The sequence below is a fragment of the Protopterus annectens genome, chromosome 8.part0, assembly GCF_019279795.1.
Source record: "Protopterus annectens isolate FY-2018-M chromosome 8.part0, PAN1.0, whole genome shotgun sequence".
Taxonomy (NCBI): Eukaryota; Metazoa; Chordata; order Ceratodontiformes; family Protopteridae; genus Protopterus; species Protopterus annectens.
This window is the reverse complement of record NC_056741.1, coordinates 1,894,927,160-1,894,950,677: the sequence shown is the minus strand read 5'-3', so window position 1 is coordinate 1,894,950,677 and position 23,518 is coordinate 1,894,927,160. Positions and strand designations below refer to the sequence as shown.

Here is a 23,518-nt window from a genome sequence, read left to right as displayed (position 1 = left end):
AGGTACAAGTAGTGAACATATTTTTTGTTCCTTAAGTTTTATATACAGATCAGGCATATTTTTATCAACAAGGAGAAGTTGTCAACAGGAATAGAGCATGAATGACTTTATCTGGGAGGAGAAGTGGGCAAGGGTCAAGTGGGCTAAGTTGATTCCTCCAGCAGAACAAGGTGGTTTAGAATTATTTTATTTGAAAGGACATTTAGAGCTACATAGTTGAGACTCATACAACACATGCAGACAGCTATAATTCAAAGTGGAAAGGGACGATGATGATGAGGTGGGGAAAGGGGTCAAGAAATAAGGAGAGATTTTGGATGCAAATCCTTAAGGAAATTAGCCATACAGAATATTATATTAATAAAATAGCAGAAAATATTCTAAGCTAAGTCAATGCAAGAATGCACAAAGGAGATTCTGCCAATAGGGATGACTGCTATTAGGGATACAGAGGATAGGCAAGAGGGGACAGAAATATACTGGAGAAAACTAGCAAATGAGCCAAGGTATTGGGAGTAAATAACTAAAGAGGGAAAATTAATAGCATATGAAGAGGACAATAAGACATTTGGACTGCAGGTTGCATACGAAGAGGACAATAAGACATTTGGACTGCAGGCTGGAGACTATCTGTCCCTGATAGAGAAAGCAGAGTGTAGGCAGAGAAAGGGATAGGGGAATCGTAAGTGAAAGACCTGCTCTGGTAGAGTTTTTAGTTGTATCTGGAACTGAAGCGCCATTCAAAAAATTGTTCATTAGTAGGACATATGAAGTATTGCACAATAACTATAGGGGAGGTTGGAAAAGATAGGGAAGAGATCTTGGGTAAGCAGTTCACAAGGAAACAGTGGAACATATGGATGGCTCTTGAATGTGCAACAAACTTTAGAATATTTAGGATTTTTGCTTGGAAGTGTTTCCATAGACATTTTTATACACCAAGCAGATTCCTCAGGTAGATGGCAAATGTTGGAGGTGTGATGAGGAAGAAAGAGGTAACTGGGGACATGTATTTTGGGAGTGTAATGAGTTGGCAGACTTTAAAAATTCCCTAGAGACTACTTTGCCAGAAGTATTGGGTGTGCAAATGGGTGAAACTAGGGACATTATTTATTTATATATTGAGCTGGGATACAGGATCTAAATTGCCTGGAAATAGAAAGGCCTTGTTAAGTTTAATTCTGGTGGTTGACAAAAAAAAGCAGTTTACTAGAAAATGGAAATCAATGTTTGATGCACCTATACCTGAATTAGTGAATATTGTTATGGAGATAAAAACTGGAAGTGGGATCTTTAGAAAAGGGTAGAAGCAAATATTGTGGTGTGAGGATTAAGGGGAAGGCAGGAATTTATCAATTTATGTAATGTTAGATTAGTGATAATTGTATAACAGCATGTTTGTGACGCTTAATGTTTGTAACTGTGAGCATCTTTTTTTATATATAAATGTGTTTGCCTATGTCTTAAGTAATAATTCAATAAATGTTTTAAAAAGTCTGAAAACTGCAGTATTATCAGTATTACTGTCGGAAAATAGTTAATTGCTTATTTTTTTAATACAATGAAAAAGTATCTTGATGGAACTTCCCTTCACAGTGTTACCAACCTCCCCACTCACCCTTCCCATCTTCAGCTCTATACTCCGAAACATCTCCTCATATGAACTTCAACAGTGAATTGTTATGTTACTTGGAAGCATCACTTATGTGTTAGCAAGAGTTGTAAGATTATTTGCTATGCAGTATTTTTGTTCTAACATTGTTATTTCACAGTGCCCTTATCTTCCCTTTTAGAAAGGTACTGAAAGTAAAAAGCAGGCAGTAATTGTGCTGGATCCCAAGCGAAGTAATGCAATTAATATTGGCTTAACAGTATTACCACCAGTTCATATCATCAAGACTGCAATCTTAACTTTTGATGAATTTGCCATCAACAAAGAAGGCATTGAGGTAAGAATCCATTTTTAGTTTTTGTAGACTATCAGAAGGTATGCATTTCTGGAATGTCCTAGCTTATTGCTGGTTATTTTACACTTTACCCCTGATGATCTTCAGATAAGTTGAGATAGTTGCCTCTCAGTAACTGTCTTGCTGTTTTATATTTGTTGTGATATTTTCTGTTTTTAATTCTTCCTTTATGGTTTGAGTTTTGAATGTGTTATATAAACAGATTTAAGTCAAGCATTGTATTATCAGCCTTTGCCTCAGTTGCTTGTGATATTTTATTTTATTTTACATTTGTTAACCGTGGGTGTCTGACTGAGCCGAAAAGGCCCTTTTTCAGCAGAGGCCCGAGGAGAAAAGCTCCACAAAGAAAAATTACAGATACATTTAGTTAAGACATGATCAGTATACACAAAATTATAAAACACATGTTTTTACAGTGGTATGCAGTATGTCAACAGTTACAGTGGAGAGAACAAACAAAAAAATATTAATTTAAAAATAAAGGTAATTAATAGATTTGTGGTGTACAGCTGAAATTTGGAACATAGGTAGAATACATACATAGTACACAGGCACAGTACATACGTTGTAGATTAGCCAGTGTTTGTGAGTAAGAGTGAAAACTATTGTCAAGTACTCTAGGTTTAGTATGTGTACCTTATCTGCTTTCACTAGCCTGGGAAACAATCATGGCATTGCCAACTTTGCTTAGATGTTGCCTAGATATATCTAGATAGCTTTGACAGAACTTAACAGCACTACTTCTTGTTTTAAGTTTAGGGATGTTACTAATTTTTGTAGCTCTAGGGTATGAAATTGTGCAACATCCAAATAGGTGTTTGCATTTGTAGCTCTGAGCATAGGGAGCTATGTAGATTTTTAGGACTGAGAATATCTGACACTTTGATTTTCTGGCAGTAACTGTATTTATAAGGTGAAGGAATTGAGGACCCCCCCCCCCTTATTTTAGGAAGGAAACTATTTTTACTGAATTAGTATTGTTTGTCTAGAACTATAAAGATGTATCTCCTTTTTTTTTTTTTTTTTTGATCGAGAGTATCTTCTGCAGTTTTTCAAGGTGTCTGCACCCTCCACATTTGTGGTAGTATATGCATAACACTTTGTTAGGATGATGCCTGTATTTTACATGAATGATATTGACAGTTCCTCCTATTTTCATTTCGTTGCTGTCCCTGCATCTATAACTTTGCTAGGGCCCTCGTTTTTTTGTTAACCCTTTGTTATCCTTTTTCTCTCAAGACCAGCTACATTTAGTTTTGACACCTGACAGTCAGGATATCGGGATCCCTTATTAGATGCATGTATCTTGAGTGCTATCCTGTCTGTCTCTTATTTTGTTTGCAGTGCTGTTTGCATTTAATTTATGTTGTCAGAGTACTCTTTTGTTTGTTTTACTAGCGTGCAGGGAGTTTTGACATTTCACCATTACTGTACAGTTAGGGCCAAAAAATTATCTTCCATTAATGGGTCAGTCTTCAGTTTTTGTTCTTTGTGGTAAAAATTGCATATGTCTTTTTGTGTTTTCAGTATAAATAATATTGTATCACTAGATCAATAGACAGTAAGCTGGATTCAGGTAAATTGTATAGTACACATTGCAGGAAACAGTGTACAAATATTATTCACTTTTCTTTTTCCTTTCATCTCCTCAGTATGATTTTAGACCCCCATGAATATCTTCTGTAACTGTTTCAACAAGCATGAGAGTTGTACCCAAAAAGCACAATAAGACTCCAAGAGAAACTCCAAAGAAGCAGCCAGAGCGAGCCACCAATTCAAATATTCTCTTTATTGGGTACAAATCCAAGTTAAGAGCTTTCGACTCCTAACATTACACGGGACTTCTTTAGAAGTTAAAACCATCTTACTCTACCAGGCTAGAAAATGCCCCTATATAATTACAACGGGTTTGAAATTTAAACTGGCTGACTCTCCGTTTATAATGCATGGGCATTTTACATTTGACATTTTACATGTCAGTCAAAAAATGTTGTGTATGTAGCAAAATGTTTACAGTGTCCTGCATTCTATATAAGAAAAACGTCCAGGCGGCTAAGGGAAAAATGTATAAACATCTTTCAGACATTAAAAATGGCAAACAAACTAATGCTTTATGTAAGCATGTTACTGAGTACAAGGAACATGTATTTGGGTTCTCTGTGATACAACAGATTGTCCGTGATGTCCAAGGTAAATGTTTACCAGAATATTTTGAATCATGTGAACTAAAATGGCAGTTAAGGCTGAATGCCTTTGTGTATCCTGGCTTGAATGAATACATTAGCATTAATTGTTTATTAAAACTTAGACAGATTTTAATTGTTCTTAAGTGAATATTTGATTGCTTCATTGATTAATTCGATAGGGTATTTTAACTAGTAGAGTAAGATGATTTTTAGTTCTGAAGAAGTCCCATGTAAATGTTGGGAGACGAAAGCACTTAACTTGGATTTGTACCCAATAAAGAGACTATTCAAACTGGTGTCTCACTCTGGCTGTTTCTTTGGAGTTTCTCTTGGAAACATGACAGCTGCCCAGACAACAGGAAAGTATAAAACATTTTAGCATGTTCATAACTGCTCTGGCTGTTTCTTTGTATTTGTTATTTTGTAATTAACACATTATTTACTGTTTCTATAGGACTACTGCTACCTTGATTATTAATGTTGAAAAAAAAGTAATGCACTATTTTTTATGGAAATGTGCTGGTCAGTGTGTGAGACAAAGGGTGAGGCTTTTGTCAGGTTTTTCATTGTTCTGAGGATTCAAGCCTCTTTTGTTTAGGTCATGAATAGCCTGTTAGCTGTAGCGGTCTCCTACCACTGCTTACTCTGTTGTTTGCAGCGGATGAAGTACCAGTAACAAAACAGATGCAAGAAGGTAATTAGGACAAGTGTAAACTGTGAGAATTTTGTTACTGAATTCAGTACAACTTTTCTAAATATTCTAAATAGCCTTATACCTCCTAGAAGGAAGAGACTGAAAGCAAATAATGCAGTTTAGCTATCCAAAAAGAGTATAATGCTAATACAGAACAGATAAAAAGCATGGAAAGAATGGCAAAACTATAAAACACCTTAAAATCTTGAAAACTTCAGAATGCTTTGCAATCGTACTAAAAAGCAAATAAATTAAGACAAAAAACTATACTATAATAACTTTCAGAATAATGCTAGCTGAAGTGATTTTATCTGGACTAATGCTTTCAGCATACTACTAAACACAACCCTAAATAATTTGGGACATCTATTAAAGAAATCTTGTATCCCATCCCATAAATCAGGATATAGATAAGTCCCAAATGACTTATCTATCCTGCAGGAAGGTTTGTCTGAAGTATATAACTGGTGCCAAAATCATGGACTGAAATTAAATGCCAGAAAATGCATTATCATATTCTTTAGGAAGTCATCTACCCAAGGTAACTACCACATTAGTAGTGCGCCCCTAAGTGTTGACCCAGTTGTTTGGGATTTGGAAACTTTTGTGAACAGTGATCAACTTTTGACCATCGTCTCTATTGTAAGAAAGTTCTTTTATATTGCACAGCTTATAAACAAAGGGATTGTGTCTAGATCGAAGGATGTCATTGTTCTCCTTTACTCAGCCCTTGTTAGGCCAGTACTAGAAATATAATGCCCCTTTTGACATGTACCTGTCCAGACACATACAACTGGAATGCCCACAGAGATTCCTTACTAAAAGGATACAAGGCCTAAACAACATGTCCTACATGGACTAACTCAAAGCCCTGTCACTATGGTCTGTATCCTACATACTGCTAAGAGATGACCTGTGTCTGGCATACAAGGTGTCCTGTGACCCATTACTGATGGATTTACTGCACAGTAGCAAGTCAAATGACATTCACTAATACTTGATCTGGAACATCAGTGGAATGGTTTGGAAGGACAGGTATATTTCACATAGGATGGAACATATTCCCCGTTTACATAAAACAAAATCCGTCCTTGTCCATTTTCAAATACAACTTAGATCTGTGATTGAGAAACAGAAAATTTACCCCAGGACTGCCCCTTGTACTACTAATGGACAATGACAGCTCCTGAATGTTTTATCCTATGCATGGGTCCCATTAAATTATCTATGGTATGATCCCATTTATTCACATTATGGATAATATAGAATTATTGACTATGGGATGGGTAAGGACGATCTATAACCAAATGGGATAGGTTATTTTGAGCCCAAGAAGGGAAAGTGGCTAGCCTTGAAATGGTCCGTAAGAGCAGCTAGTGTAGTACTTATCTATGAACCTACAAATTCTTATTCTGTATTTTTTTTTTCCTTTTCTGCAAAGATATTGGTTTGCTCTTGTTGGTTAATCAGTCAGATGGACTTTTTTGCTCCCCACCATAGAGCTGAGGGTCACCAGTCACAGAGAGTCATTGTTTACTACGTGACCTAGCTATGGCACTGGTTATAAAATCTTTTCACAGAGTTGTCCCTTCTAGTTATGAATTTCCTTATTTTTGAGTTCTTTGCTGATTTATAGTGGATTTAAGCTGTGTGGACAAAGGACTGTAGAGTCACTACCTTAAAATGGTCAAAATTGTTTCTAATGCAACTCAAAGCACTGTTTTTGTGAGTTGGTAAAATTTCCTTACACCCAGTGCAGAGAGGGTTTTATGCTCTGTACCTTTAGTACTTATAATGTCAACTCTGAGGTTTCTTTACTGTAAGAATATAGAAAAATCCCCCCATTGTGGTGACCTTAATGAACAAAGAGATGTACAGAACCAGCATTTTAGTCATGTGGTGTTCAGCTCTGACAGACAGCACTTTAAATGTACTCTGAAGATAAATTCCTACATAATCCTTCTTCCTACAGGATACATTGCAAGTACTGATGCTCTGTAGCAATGCCTGGCATTTTGCACAGAAAATTAATGAGCTGTTTCCTGTGGTCCTTGGGTTTGATTCCCTCAGTCTCCATTTCCTAACCACATGATTCTGAGCAAGTCACTTAACCAGATAGTCAGGCCAAGTCTGAAAAAAGTCCATGGAGATGAGTGATGTGATGTACCTTGGTAAACAAATACAAGTGCAAATAAAAGTACAAATAAAATAAAGTATGACTTTGTTGGAGTACATAACTAATGTCAATCAAGTCAAGGGGATGTTGAAGTGTGTTTCACAGACTGGAGTGAATAATTTTGCAAAAGTGAGATGCAACAAACTTTCTCAGTACGTCACTAACAGAAATGCATATAAAGTTTTAGAAAGTTGAGTATTTCCTTGTAAAAATACGTAAAGATTTAGAAGTATTGAATTCACCAACTTCATTTAAGTTATATCTTGCAAACAAAAACTCTGACTTTATGAAATAAAACAGGTTTATTCATAAGTGCTGTGGGTTAAAGTTTGAATATAGAAACAACTTCTGAAAAGTTGTAAAATATACATCAGTTAACACGCTGAAATTGTCATCACAGAAAATCCTAGCATTGGCACCAACAGATGAAGAAAAACAGAAGATTCAAGAAGCCCAGCTCGCTAACCCAGATGTCCCTTTGGGGTCAGCTGAACAGTTTTTGCTGACCTTGTCTTCAGTTAGTGGACTTACAGCCAGGCTACAACTCTGGGCATTCAAACTGGACTATGAGGCCATGGAGAAGGTAAGAACACAATTTTACTTTTGCTTGTCTTCCTTTTGTTGCAGGTCTTAAAAGACGAATGTTAATGCTAATGGAATAAAGTGAGTGATGAATAGCCAATGTGTAGCCCTTCGATTTGGCATGCATAATGTGCCTTGGTCCTCAAATGGGCTTTACTGTTGAGGAATGCATAAGGCAAAAATATGGAAGCTGTTAAAAACTCGGATCATTTTGCATAAAAAATGCATATCAGAGAAGCAAATTTGGGAGATGAGATTGAGATATTAAAGTAATCTTAGCTTGTATATGTTTTGGCTATTTACAGTACAATGTTGATGAGCTTTATCTTGCCAGAGTTTGAAAGGTTTGTCTTAGTAACCCCCCTCCCAAAAAAATATGATGTAGGAACAGTTTGACTGCACCACACTTGAACTTCTACTGTATTAGTTGTACTATTTACTGCAGCAAAAACTAGTGTCTTACTGGTATTGTCTGAGCTCAGCTGCTTGGAGGCTGGGTCTTTTTATAAAGTTTGTAAACAGTATGCTGTGCCCTGGCTTCTTGGTGCAGGGGGTTCACTCTGTGACAACCTTAGCCACCCGCGGTTTGAGTAGCAGACCCTAGTATTGGAGGAGCTGGCCAAGGAAGGATGGGATTAAGAAACTGATGACAGTTTACCCACTGGGGATGGTAGTTAGCAAATCAGTTCAAGTTCTACTGCTTCACCTCCACCTGTTGAACACATGGATGGATAAGCTAAAGCTGCAGGAAGAAGACAGAAATAACCTACCAGAGAGTGTTTGCAGACTTCTTGGGAGCGAGTGTTTGCAGACTTCTTGGGAGCGAGTGTTTGCACACGTCTTGGGAGCGAGTGTTTGCACACGTCTTGGGAGCGAGTGTTTGCACACGTCTTGGGAGCGAGTGTTTGCACACGTCTTGGGAGCGAGTGTTTGCACACGTCTTGGGAGCGAGTGTTTGCACACGTCTTGGGAGCGAGTGTTTGCACACGTCTTGGGAGCGAGTGTTTGCACACGTCTTGGGAGCGAGTGTTTGCACACGTCTTGAAGCGAGTGTTTGCACACGTCTTGGGAGCGAGTGTTTGCACACGTCTTGGGAGCGAGTGTTTGCACATGTCCTGGGAGCGAGTGTTTGCACATGTCCTGGGAGCGAGTGTTTGCACACGTCCTGGGAGCGAGTGTTTGCACACGTCTTGGGAGTGAGTATGAGGGATAACCTAAGTGTTATGTACAACCCAGACATTGCAGGATGCAGGGTACATCGACAGTAGTAGAAAGAGGGTGCTGTAACATCGTTATAAGATGAAATCATCTGGGTATGACCATGCCCCAGAATTCCAACTCCATTGACTGCCAGACACAAAAACAAAAAAAAAGTCCGATAAAGCAAGCCCTCCCAGGAGTGGAGTGCCCTCCCATAGAGTAGTGGTGAAAATGACATTACAGAGTGGTAAGAATGAAAATGTCAATTTTTACAAAGAATGTCTCAAATCCCTCCAAATACCACAGTCCAGAAATGCTCCCCGACACCCTGAATGACCACTCACTAATTAAAGTGCTCAAGTATGCTCACCATCTATCTAAACCAAACAGATTCATCTCATGTTGTAAACTCTCCAACTTCAGCCCAGAAACATTTACTACCCTCCTCTCTAGAATTAATTGGAACTTCCTCACCATAAACCAAATACTACACCCTGGTAACCCTACTTCTCCCAAGCCATGCCCAGACAAATCACCTGAAGTGACAGCTAACACCTTCAGTACCTATTTTGTTGAATCAGTATCCAAGCTATTTAACCCCAACTCCTCCAATACCAATCCTCCTAACTGCTCTGGACCCTCTCTAACTGCCATCTCCACTAACACTTTCTCCCTTAAACCTGTTCCCACTACCTACATTAAAAGTCTACTCTCCAAGTTAAAACCATGCTCTGTATCTGCTGACAATATCCCTTCATATTTTCTCCATGTAGCACCCACTGTCTTGCTCTGCCTGTATCTATCATAATCAATTGCTCCATCTGTGAATCTAAAGTTCCATCAATCTGGAAACAATTCTACACTCTACCTATTCATAAAGGAAGTAACTCCTCTGAAATCTCAAATTTCAGACCTATTTCTATCATCTCCCCTCCATCAAAAGTTTTAGAAAAATGCATACATGCACAGGTTATGCAATATCTCATACAGGAAAAACTACTCACTCCTTCACAGCATGGCTTCCAACCCAAACATAGTACCACCACAGCTCTACTGTCCTTTCTCAACACTATTTCTTTAGCCAGAGATGATGATAAACTTATCCCTTGCCTATTTCTTGACCTCTCAAAGGATTCTGACACTGTTTCCCTCTCTCTACTACTGAACAGACTGTCTGACCTCATCTTCTCCCCAGATACAGTTGCATAATTCTCCAGCTTATCTCTCTGACAAGCTGCAATCAGTGAGATGGCACTCTACACTATCTACTCCCCTTCCAGTAAGAATGGGTGTCCCCCAAAGATCCATTCTTGGACCACTACTTTTTAATAACTTTAACTTATCCTTTTCGTCTTGCCTACAATCTTCCATAGTCCAATACGCAGATGACTCTACAGTCATCACCATTGCCGACTCTCCTTTTGAACTTCTAACAGCTACTCAGTCATCCTTAACTCAGTAAAGACGTGCCTCTCCAATAATCAGCTTATCCTCAACCCTAAAAAACAAAACTGTTACTCTTTCTCTCCAAAAAAAGCTAATCACATCAAGTCTTCCTTCTCCATAATGTCCCTAAAGAATACTCTTGTTGACGTAGAATCTAGCACAAAACTCCTCAGCATTACAATTGATTATCAGCTGAAATATGACCTTCACATAAATAACTGCATTAGAAAAACTCATCAGAAACTAAGACTAATGTATAGAAATAAAATATTTCTCACCACTGAAGCCAGGATTACACTCACACATGCTTATCTTCTTCTGTGCTTAACATATTGCTCCCAAATACTGATTAATCTCAACTCGACCCTACTTACTAAGCTTGAGTCAAACTATCACAAGATAGATAGATTGCAGCTCAACAAACCTATACATCCCACCACTGTCTCTCCCTAAAATACCTAAATTGGCTTGAACTACCTCACCAGCTTCTCCTCCCCCATCTCCAAATCATACACACTCTTCTATGTCTGCCAGCCTTCTGTCCAGGTCTAAGCCCACCTCATCTCCCACTATTCCCCTACAAAGCAACTCAGGAGTGCAACCCAACATCTATTACAAATATACAAACCCAAGTCCAAAACCGGGCGTAACGTATACAGCTACCACCCATCTATAGCATGGAACAAACTTCCACTTGAAATGAGATCCCTAACACATCCCAAACAATTTAAATTGTCCACAAAAGGTACATTATAAGGCACTTATCTGCAGCTGTTCTCAACCTCCCTAAACGTATCCTTTTTAACAAACTAACCATCATTCTTTTCTCCTCTTACTTATCCCTCTCGTAACCATCCTTTATTCTTATTTATCTGTTCCTTCCTTTTTCTCCTAGGCACCTCTTCACTTTCTTTCTCATTCCTTAGCTGCTTATACCTCTTAGGATACTGGTATAGTTCATGTATTACATAGCTAGTATAAACGTCAACCTACCTTTGCTTCCCATGTAGTTTCTTATGCATCTTTATCTGAAATTGTAACACAGTACTGTTGGCATTTTCTTTAAATTTTGTCTTTCAAGTATTATTGACTACTGTATTAGTTCTTAAACTGCATTGTAATTTTAAAATTGAATTATCTGGAGCTTTTCTCCCTGGGCCTCTGCTGAAAAAGGGCTTTTGGCTCAGTCAGACACTCCCGGTTAACAAATGTAAAATAAATGTTGTATAGTCAAATGCCAGGGAAAGCAAAAAAAAAAGTCATACTTTTTGTAAACATTGAATGAAGATAATGCTTTAACTGTTATGGTTATTGATATGGTCATTTATGCTGTGACATTAATTGACCTCATCTAAATGTATTCCAGTAAAACTTCTCCTGTGCTTCTTGATCAAAAAGCAGAATCTAACACTAAACAAGGATAACACCACAATGCTATTCTAAAACAGTGATTTATTAAGTAAATGTTAATCATAATTTGTTAAATTTTAAAGGGTTATGCTGTGTGTATCATAATTTTTTGTGTCTGATGTAGAATGCTTAGTTTGAAAGTGTTTAATTATTTGGAGTTACTTATACCCACAAAGCTTCAACCAGTGGACTTACTAAGCAGATGAGTTAGCATTTGGGGGGGGGGGGGGGTGCAACAAAGCAGGGCACTTGGCTGCTCTGCCTTTGTAACAGGTAGGGGGCAAACATACTCTAATCTCAGATGTGGCTTCCATGTTGTGTTTTCATCAGCAGTCTGATTTGAGATCATAAAAGAAGCCACAATGTGTTGTATTGTAGACCTTCGAACTCTTGACCTGAACCAGTTTGGCTTTATGGTACATCTTGCTTATTAAACATAGTGGACTTCTTCCAGAATGTCACCAAAGCCGTGGATGAAGGCAAAATAGTACATACACCCTGTCTTGACTTAGCCAAGGCTTTTTGACACAGTTCCCCCACTTGGACGTCATTGAGAAACTCACCCAGGTGGGGAATTAACCATATGCCACTAGATGGGTAACCATCTGGCTCACCGACAGAATGCATACCCGTGAAGACGGGGATTCCACCTCTACCAGCAGTCCAGTTATCAGTGGTGTACCACAAGGATCTGTGCTGGACCTCCTACTGTTTGCAATCTATTTCTCAGAAGTTCTGGCAAAAATAGATAGCCTGTGGCTTACCAAGTTTGCCGATAACTGCAAACTGGGTGCAATCATCGAGTTCCCAATGATGATGGCAAACTACAAAAAAGGCTTACACAGACAAATGATTGGTGCTAAAGCCATGGACAAAACACAAAAAAAGTGTTCTCCTTTGCTGAAAGGGATGATAAGTCCCTGCAAATTAAAATATTAACAGTACCCCCTTTAGCTCAAACCCTGTGGTGAGAGATTTGGGAACACCGGTTGATAGCAACCTTAACTTCAGTCACTGTGTCTCCATAGTGGTAAGGAAGGTCTTCTGTGTTTCACATCTCATACGTAAGGGTATTGCATCCAGAGCTAAAGATGTTATAACTCCCCTGTACTCCTCCTTCATCAGACCACTACTAGAGGACATCACTCCCATCTGTATGTACCTCACTGGACACCTGCAGCAGCTGGGGAGACCTCAGAGGTTTCTCACCAAGAAAATTTAGGGCCTTCAACATATGACCTACATGGACAGACTGGAGGCCCTGTCACTGTACTCTCTATCTTATAGGCTCCTGAGAGGCTTCTTGTGCCTGGCCTACAGAGCAGTCTGAGACCCTGCCCTAATGGAAATGCTTACACATCTGCATGTCAAATGGGACAAGATTCACTCACTCTATTAGATCTTAACCTAGCCTGCAACATTAACAGGACATGCTGGAGAGACAAATATGTCTTACAGAGATTGCCACTCCTCTGGAACAAACTCCCAATTCATGTAAAACAGAGCTCCTCAATGACCCTATTTAAGTGCAAGTTAGATGACTGGATGGAGACCATAATTTACCCCAGGGATGTCACCTATGTCCCTCTTGGATAAGGGCAGTTGGTGCTGATCATAGACTCGCACTGCAGATATAGACCATACAACTTGGTGAGTAAGGAAACAAGGCTATAACATGGCTAGGCTTATAAAGGCCCTAGGGTCAGTAGCCTAATAACCTCCTATGAAGCTATAAGGACAGGTCACACTTGTCACATGGTGGTAATAAGTACATTTATTCCAAGTTAATGGCTACGGTAAAACATTTTTTTTTTAGAGTCCTTCCTATTAAGATTATGAAGGACCTACCTGTGCAAAAGAGAATCATTGTAGTTCGTTGCAGTACTAGAAATGTAAGCAAAAGGTTGGTGACTTGGAAGCAATATTGAAATGGGATCAAAATGATGGTGAAGACCTAACTGAAATGTGTGACAAAGCTCCCCCAGCTGATGTGTAGGGGATGTGATAGTTATAACAACACAATAAAAAATAGAGTACAGGGTGGATTGCCTATATTTTCAATGAGATACTCAATGTTTTATGCCATAATAGTACTCAAGCAGAAATTCCATCTGTATGAATTGATGAATCTAATTCTAGCATTATTGTTCTAAGTGTTTAAAGGAGTCCTTCACCTTTTGTAGAGTAAGCTGGGAAAAGGTAATAACCATAGCTATTAAACCATGACTGCTTTAAATGCCCCTGATATTTATTGGGGAATTATTCTGCCAAAAGTAATAATGACAATTATATCACTGAAGCTATAAGTCAATTTGGACTCCATGAGTATGTTGATTTCCTGATTAGACAGGAGAATGTCTTGGCAGTTGTGTTTGAGCTCTGAAGTAGATTTGTTGGATCTCCAAGCTGTATTGTATCTTGGCATCTATTACCATTGTGAAATCTTGTAGAAAATTGAACTAGGTATAAATTAAAGGGGGAAAGAGATGCAAAAGCTAGAAAATCTTATACCATAAATTATATTTTCTTCAACTCTTAGAGTCATGGGACTGATTGTATACCTTTAAAGATAAAGAACCTGATGAAATCTGAAATACATTTTATAATAAACTAGAAAATTTAATTTGCAAGTTTGTTCCATGTAGATCAAGTAAAAATGTAAGAGACTGTACATGCTAGTGTAAAAAAAAGTTTATTTGTTAAAGGAAAAGGTTGTGTCATAACTGTGAAGTCACCCCTACAGATACAAATCACTGAAGATACGTAGTATTAACTAAGGAAGTTAGGAGACAGAATGTTGGATATGAACCAAATTTGCAAAATATCCCTCCTAGAATAGTAATACTTTCTGCAAACATCTTCCTAAGTAAATATTAGGCTAGCTGCCTTTGTGGACCATTTTAAGCCAGGAATCTTTTTCTTTTTAAAGGGGGAATCCAACCCTATAGCTTTTGACTGTGAGGTAAACACCTTAACCATTATATCAGTCCTCAACCCCCTTCAAAGAAATGGTGGTGATATGAGAAATATATTAAAGCAGAGTAACATTACATGCATTAGATAGACATAAAGTTGCAAATGTCTTAGCAAGTACCTTCTCAGCTAATAATGCTATAGCAGATACAGGGCTTGTGATACTACTTTGCAGATGATAGAGGAAGTACCAACTCTTTATAGATCCCGGGTGGTGGATGTTTTAAACGGAATTAGGTGTGACATCCAGGCTAGTCCTGACAATTTCAGTGGTTACTTTTTGAATGATTTTAAGGTTTGTACTGTCCCTTGTTTATCCTATTTAGTGAACTTGGCTGAATGCCGTATGCTTTTGCTTTGTAATAATGCCAAAACTACCCCAGCACATAAAGGAGGACGCCCATCATTCAGACAGCTGTAAGTCTGACACGTATTCAGGGAAAATGCTTTGAGGGTCATCTTAACAAGTAGTACCATGTAAGGTGCATTTTTCAAAATGATTTTATGAATAATAGATCATGCAATACTAATTTGATAACGTTTTAGACCACTGTGGATTGTGACATTCTGGTGGCCATTATATTTCTTGATATGGCTAAGGCCTTTGATACTGCACCATGTGGAGTTAATAATACCTGTAGAAGGTGGTGAGTTAGTTACTACATTAGACAGTGAATAGCTAAATGTTTTTCGTGCAAGAAATCATGTGCCCAAATTAGAGGGCCACATTTGGATCATTATAAAGCTAATAAGAGATGTGTCCTAGGGTTCTGTTCTAGAGTCATTTTCTTTTAATGTCTTTATGGCTACCATGCCTGAAAGTGACCATGTATGAATGTCATAATTTGCAGACTGTATCAAGTTAGATAGTATGGTGATGTCTGCAGGGCACCATAAACAAATAACAGGGGTACTAGGACCAACTGTATACCAGAGTGAGTGAACAATTAGTGTCTTGCAACTGCAATGAATGTTATGTTATGCTTTTATTTAACTCCAATAATTTATATCTCTAGGCATTAATTTTGAGATTGTTCAGAGTTGCTCAATGTTTAAAGACACTGAGGTGTACTGGTAAATGATTACTTAGATGCCTGTATGCATGTTAATATTTCTGTCTGGAAATGATGAGAAATAATTAAAAAAAATTCTAGTATGTCAATGTCCCCCTGGCACTGAGCTGTACTTACGTCACTGTACAAAATGGTTAGACCAGTTATGGAATATGGCACTAGCTAGAGACGTGATTAAGTTAGGAGAGGGTCCAGAAACATTTTATAAAGCAAATAGAACAGTGAAGAAATGTATCATATGGTGAAAGGCATAGGTTACTTGTAGTGTACTTAGTCCAGTACAGGCTTATGGGGTGATTTCATTTTGGCATAAATATATGCCAGTAACCCTTCTTGTATGCAACAAAAGGCTTTAACTGGTTCTCTTCTGCCATATTTTTTGTACAAGAAATACATTTTTTTTTCTGGTAGGAGGGAAATACAAAGGCAAAAGGAAAATACATTTCTTTACAATAAGAGTAGCCAAGTTACAGAAATAGTTAACAGCGACCATTAGAACATGCTAATATTTTCACAGTTTTAAAATGCAGATTGATGACAGTTTTGGTGATTAAAGTACTTATGAACAGGTCTGAATGCATCAGTGTTCATAATGACCACTTATGAGTTTGAGCGAGACAATTTCCCTTTCTTTCCCTATTGCTCATATTAAAAGAGTTAGTATAAGGTAACCCAGCCTGGTGACAGCCCCACAACAACAGGACCAGAAACCTAAAGACCAAACTTTGATCACCCCGACTCAGAAGTCTATATAATTTGGACTGTAGTAAGCTTAATCTCAACATATCTGTAGCTACAGTGTTTGCAATGTTTTCTTTGCAATAAATATTTGAACCTTCTCTAGTTGCATAAATTAGTTTATTAAGTAAATACAAAACCTTTTTGCATATGTATCCATGAATAAATGTATTAACCTAGTGATGTATGCAGTGGAACACTTATTTCTATGGATAGATATCTGAGTTATCCCAAATGTCAGAAGTATTTAGCAGATATTTTCATTAAAGCTAAGACTGCTGTTTGGGATATTATTCATAAACATTATGCATCACACAAGAAGGGCTTGTATGCCATAGAGTGGAATACAGAAGCCTTCTACTGCTCATAAACGTTCTTGCACAATGGGTAAGACTATGTGTATGCAGCCTTGCATCATTGTAAATGCAAATGACCACCATTACCACCCCACTTCCGACTGAATGCAGTTCACAAAAGCAACAGATGTGCATACAGGCTGATCCCACTGAGGTAACATGAGTCAGCTGTGTACCTGCACATACTGCATGTATGGACTTAGTGATCCTGCTCTCTTGCTAGTTTGTTGTTCAGAATATTGTGTTGAGTGGCATATTAGTATTGCCAAAAAATATCCCAATAACTCCACTGCATGGCAGAAAAATCTCTTCTACCAAAAGAGGTCCTGTAGTGCAGGCCTGTTTCTGTTTGTTTTTAGTTATCTGTGGTTTACAGAAATGGGTATTTTGGATAAGGAATACTGAATAGTAGCAACAAATGTCACATTCAGTATATGAAGTTTCTTCAACAAAAGATGTAGTCCATCAGCTGCAAAGCAGATTAGGGTAGCAGATCATCATCCAAGAGGCTAGACACTTAATCTAGGGATCTTTGGCCTCACGTTTCAAGCCAGTCACTAACTGCTGAGGAACTAATGCTGAACAGAGAACCATCCATTTGCAGAATTCCCACTCTCACTCAATCTTACTTGCAATGCACATCTACAAGCAATGTGGGCAACACATCTTTGAGATGTGGTAGAAAACTGGAACACCTAGCAAAAACAAATGCCAGCACAGGAAGGATGTGCAGACCCCTCAAATAAGGCACTCTAGAGCTGACATACAGAGCTGAGAAGGCAACGATGTGCCATTTTGCACCAGAATTTTAAAGCCATTATGGCTCGCTTAACATTTGATGGGGTTTCATTAATTACTTTTGTCTCACTTCTTTCCAGCATCTAACCAAAAGAGAAGGCTGATGCCTGTCCTTGAAGTCTACCTACCCATTTTGACCTCCCCAAGGCTAACTCCAAGTAAGGTTTGGGACCAACATGCAGATTAAAGCAGCCCCAGCCAACATCATACTATTGCCAGGAGTGTTTTCCAATTCTTTGTCCCTGCCCATACCCTGGTAGCACTGGACAGGCCACATAAATCTGCTTTTTACTCCCCCAAGGAACTAACATCAACACACTACCCTTCCCGGTCTTAGCAAGCATGCTATGGTTGTTTCTCTAGCATTTACCAGATAAATCTGACTACTTTGTGTACTCTGTGCACCCCCCAAGTTAGGCAGTCCCATTCATCCCTACCAGCAGCTCAGACACATGAGCTGTTAATTGAACCTGGGTCATCTGAGCCATAGTTAAGGCTTTATTACTCTATAACACTGTGCTGACGTGAGTGGTTTCATTATTTGATAGTCCATTACAAAATGTCAAAATATTTTCATATTCTGTAAGGTGAGCACCTAAGCTTTTTGGTCCCTGTGTGATCATCAGGAGTTGAACTCCTCTTGTTGTCTTTATACTAGCTGAGTAATAGGGAGGCCATTGCTGAAATCTGGATAACTGCGTGTTGTCAGTTTTCATAGGGTAGACATTCATAGGTAGGTACTAGGCTATTGGCGCTAGGGCCTATATAATCGTAGCCAAATGGTAGCCTGGCTTTTGCCACCCAAGAAAATTATCTTCCTGTGCCCCTGTCAAGCAAAGCCACAGAAGAGATCCCTGGGGTGAATTTCCTATCTCCCATCCAATCATTAAGATTTTTCTTGAAGAGTGCTAATGAGGAGCTTTGTTTGATATAGATAGGTAGTTTGTTCCAGAGTATGGGAAGTCTCTGAGACAGGAATCTATCTCTCCAGCATGTTCTGTTTATTGTGGTGACAAGGTTTAGGTCCCTAGAGCGTCTAGCTCGGAGGGATTGGGATTTTTTTACGTGGAGCATGTCCAACAGCTCTGGGTTTGACATAGCTTTGTATGTTAAAGTTAAGTGTTAACTACTGGCAAAAACTGAAGAATTAAATTTATGACTAATACACAAAATAATTTGCCTAAAGAACAAAACAAAATTATGAAATAGTACATGCATGAACTCATCATGACAGGTCTTATAAGTTCATAGGTATATACTAGGCTAACGACCACCAGGGCCTTTATAAGCCTAGCCATCCAGTCCATCCCAAGTTTGTCCCTGTGTATCATGGTCATTTATTTGGAGAGAATATGTTAGGAAGTTTCTGGAGGTTGTGTGTGTGGGGGGCTGGGGGGTATGTCAGTTTGGACTTTACTGTTTGCCTCTGTCTATCAGAGACATTGGTGGGGAGGGGGACAGATCCACAGTGAATTTCAGATTTCCCATCCCAGTGGTCAGTCTTATGCTTAAGTAGGGTTAGGGATGGACTCTGCTTCCCATGGATTGGTTAGGCCTGTTCCAGACCATGGGGATCTTCTGAAAGACATATCTGTCTCACCAACATGTCTTATTTAGGTCACAAGCAAAATTGAAATATTTGGATCTAGTGGTTCTGATGATCATCATTTTGCAGATGTGCAAAAGGTCCACCGGAGCTGAAACCAAGGATGTCTTGTGTACCAGGTATAGATTGCCTCTCAGTAACCTGTAGGAGACCGAGAATAGAGATAGGACTTTAAGATGATCCATACAGGGCAATGTGTTTATACCCTGGATTCTCCTGGTAAGGAGCCTTTGTGGGCATTCCAACTGTTGCATCTGTCTGGCCAGGTACACGCAGAAGGGGACACTATACTCAATGATGGTTCTGATAAGGGCCAAATAAAGAGAGAGTATGATTTCCTCAGACCTGGATGCTGTGCCCTTCTTATAAGTTGGGCAACATTTAATGATTTTCTTACTACCTTGGCCACATTTTGGTCAAAAGCCAGATTATTGTCTGCATGTGTTCCCAGATCCCTGACTACCGGGTCAGTGCTTAGGGTTTGTCTGATCAATGGAGTAATTAGCCTAGGTGGCAGTTTTCTCAAAAGACACTATGATGCATTTTTTGGCATTGAGTTTCCCCTGCTTTCACTTTTATGACATGATTAACATGGAATGCCATCAAGGTCTGTAGAAAACAATTGATGCATCTTATCAAAAGCAGGCTTACAGCAGATATAAAAAGTGTACACACCCTTGTTAAAATGACAGGTTTTTGTAATATAAAAAAATGGGAGCACAATAAATCATTTCAAAACTTTTCCCACCTTTAATGTTACCCATAACCTGTACAATTCAATTGAAAAATAAGCAAATCTGCTGGGGCAAAAAAATATAAAAAATAAAAAATGTACAATAAGCTGGTTGCATAAGTGTGCACACCCTTCAACTAATACTTCGTTGAAGCACCTTTTGAAAGAATGCAGGAAGGACATGCTGATTTCACACAGAAGGCACCCCAGCCTAGAATCGAACCGGAGAACTTATTGATGTGAGGCAACAATGCTACTGTTGCACCACTGCGCCATCCACAAAGCTGCTTCAGCTTCCTGTCTGTCTTTCTCTGTCATGCAGCTACTTCTCTCTCTCTCTCTCTCTCTCTCTCAGTGACTTCATGCCTGCTCTTTCTTAACTGCATTGAGCTGCCTTGTATCTCACTCCAGCTCTTGTCTCTTTAATTCTAGATGCATTTTAAGGTTATCAGCTGACATGTGGGGTGGTCCTTTAGCTGCATGCTGTACAAGTTCTGCCACCAACATCTTGGAAAGTAGGTCAGAAATCATATTGCCAGTGTCCTAAGTACTCTGACTAAAAATGAAATGCTGTTCAGTGTATAGTGCTGTATATTTCAGCCTAAGGCTGCAAGGGTGTGTGCACATTGTTGTGACAAAACTGTTTTGCAGGCTGTAAAAGTCCAGTTTGCACCACATCCACCAAATGTGTCAAGAGCAGGAACATAGGTTTTAAATCCTGCACCGTAGTTACTAATTTGTGATGGACAAAAAGGTTTGAATCTCACCAGTGCCAGAAAATAATTTGAGGTGTAAGGGTTATGCAGCCCAAATCAACTCCACTGGATGCCTATTTTATATGCAAGGTGTGACTGGCTTTAAGAACTTATTGAAAATACACAGTGTTGCTTTGTAACTTCACTGTCACTTTTATCCAAATAGGTTTTACAATGCTAGCTACAGAATAAGGTTACAATCACCAACCACACATAATTTCACCCACCTTAGTCTGAGCACAGTGCCTTCTACTGCAGTCTTACCAACATAACTTAGGCATAACCAGACTTATTTCTCATACTGTCACATTGTTTGCTGGCAGGGGCTACTGATACTCACAAATGGCAGAACACTTTTCCTTTATTCACTGTACATGCTGCCACCAGTCAGATTACTAATCTGATAACATGATCCCGGTTACCAAGCATTCTTATGAGTTGATGAATATTAGATTGTGATAGCTGTTAGCCAAGCCATCTCCATTCAAAAAGGCTACATACCTTCAGTCACACTAATGAAAGATACCTTCACAGCATTAATGTATTTATTGAACTTGTTTACAGGAGTGGAGCACTGATCAATTCTGACCAATTTCAGTCTCAACCCAGGGTTAATATACAAACAGTGTTAGATGACTGCAGACATTCTATTTTTAGAATGAAGAGAAGTGAATACAAAATTTAAAGAACATTTGTACAACTGTGTGTACAACTGTTTAGTAAAAATCATGGTTGGTAATGTGAAAGAGGAAGCAAGTGTGAATGTTTATCAGATAGTAGACAAAATAGTGGAGAAAGAATGACAGAAAGAGGTGGTAAAGGTTAGGTTATGTGTCCAGAAGGACTGGAACTATACTTAGCAAGGTTCAATATAGGTGCTTTTAGCAGAGCTTTTAATTTGGGAAATAAATTGTCTTTAAGATCAGGAGAGAGAGATCCCCACCTTTTTTGGGCAAAGAATAGATAAAGCATGGTTACAGGTCTGCAGTTCAGCTTGTGGAGTTTGCATCACACATCCAGAGAGACTAAGATTTGATTGCAAATGTAGTAAAAGGAGGTAGGTCTTATAAATTTTGAAGCTGGGAGTGGGAAAGAATTTTATATAGGAGCTTGAACAATTGTGAGTCTAGGTGCAGGTTTGCTCTTTGATTTACAGGAAGCCATTTTGATTTTTCTAGAGTAATACTGTGGTGGTCTTTCTTAGGGGAGTGAGTGATGAATTTACAGATTTTGTTTGAGATAACTTACAAGGTAGTGGAGTTTTTAGTTGATGTAACAGGTAGGCTGTGTTCAAGTTATGGGAAGAGGATGCATTTCCTGATTGTAAATTTGGCTAAGTAGGAGAGAAAGAGAGCTGTTTTTCTGTGCCTAGAAAAGGGAGGGGATTAATCTATTTATTTGGGTTATCAAAGTGCAAATTGAAGGTGAGAGATGAGCCTTAATCCAAGGACAAGATGCTTAAAGAAGTGAACTTGTTCTAAAGGGGTAGTGGTGTGCTCATAGATCATTAGAGAAAGTGAAGATCTTATAAGTTTTGTTCCAAGTAGCACTGGTTTTTGTTTTTGATGAGTTGAGAACAAGGTTTTTCTTGTCAACCCATTGGGAAAGGCCCTGGAAATCTGACTACAGATCCTGTCCCAGGGATGAGATTGACTGGTTAGAGCAGTATAGAACCATGTCATTTGCATACAAGTGGTACAGGAAGGTGGGGAAGGTCTAATACAAACTGAGAAAGGCAGAGGAACAAAAATGTCATTTCGAGAGATGCCTCTGAAACGATTGTAAGAATTGCAGGTGGCGGAGTTGTGCTGGTCAGATTAATGTTGTTGTGGCATTAAAAGAAGACACCTGGTGCAGACTATTACAAATGAAGAGATATGATTGTACATTCAACACAGTATTGCCATTGCACAGAGAAAAGAAGATAGTGTTTCCATAGAGATAGACTGATATCAGAAAAAATAACTGCACGTTATTTCCAATTACTCATTGTAGATAACCAAAGCCTCAAGATGCAAACAAAGCCCATCAAGTTTATTATCCAATAATCTTGATTAATATGATTCTGCACTTTTGAATTTCTCAAGTCTTGAATAATATTACCAGACCAAAAAAATGATGGCAGCAGCAGCTTTGGTTCAGGGCATTCATTTGAGGTTAGATGTATTTCAAACACAAATAGTCCATCTTCCCTTGTAGATCAGTTGCTAGAATGCCTAGAGAGTTCCATTCCATGGAGAGACAGTGCGGCTTGTGATTGAAGTCATGAGAATGGTGACAGTAAACAAGTCAATATTATTAAAAGAAAATATTTATAAATTGTACACATCTAATGAAATGCACTACTAGCATGTTTAAATGTATGGACGTGTATATATCATTTGACATTTTCCTTTCTTCTAGACTGCAGTTTTTCTCGAGAGACCCCAGAGAAACACAGCTTGAGGAACATGTGACAGCTTATAGAAGAAATAATGTCCCAAGCCTGGAACAAACTTCCACCAAATATTCAAAATGTCAAATACACAAACAGCTTCAAAAAAGAATTGAAAATCCACCTTGCCAACTTAAGCTCCTGTCCATGACAGGACCCTGCTTAATCCCCCCTTCCAATACACCTCTCTCTACCATTTAACTTTTATTGAATGAGTAGCAGTCATTTGCTTCATTGTACTTCTAGTTTAATTAAATAGTATCACATCCAGGTTATGCTTCCTATCTAGATTATTTTTTTAAACATGTAATGCTATTGTGAATATTTACTTTTTATCTCTACTCTCCATAGGTATCTTCATTCTCTATATTATCGTGTGTAAACTTTTTTG

General features: G+C 38.6%; 1 protein-coding gene across 8 annotated transcripts in view; it reads left to right on the top strand.

The window, feature by feature from the left end:
* Positions 1–23,518, top strand: part of FHOD1 (formin homology 2 domain containing 1) — a 1,546,190-nt gene that overhangs the window by 1,423,766 nt on the left and 98,906 nt on the right. For all 8 annotated transcript variants that reach the window (XM_044081394.1, XM_044081392.1, XM_044081391.1 and 5 more), the window contains 2 exons: positions 1,794–1,949; positions 7,424–7,606. In XM_044081394.1, coding sequence (XP_043937329.1) covers positions 1,794–1,949; positions 7,424–7,606 — 339 coding nt within the window. The remainder of the gene's footprint in view (positions 1–1,793; positions 1,950–7,423; positions 7,607–23,518) is intronic.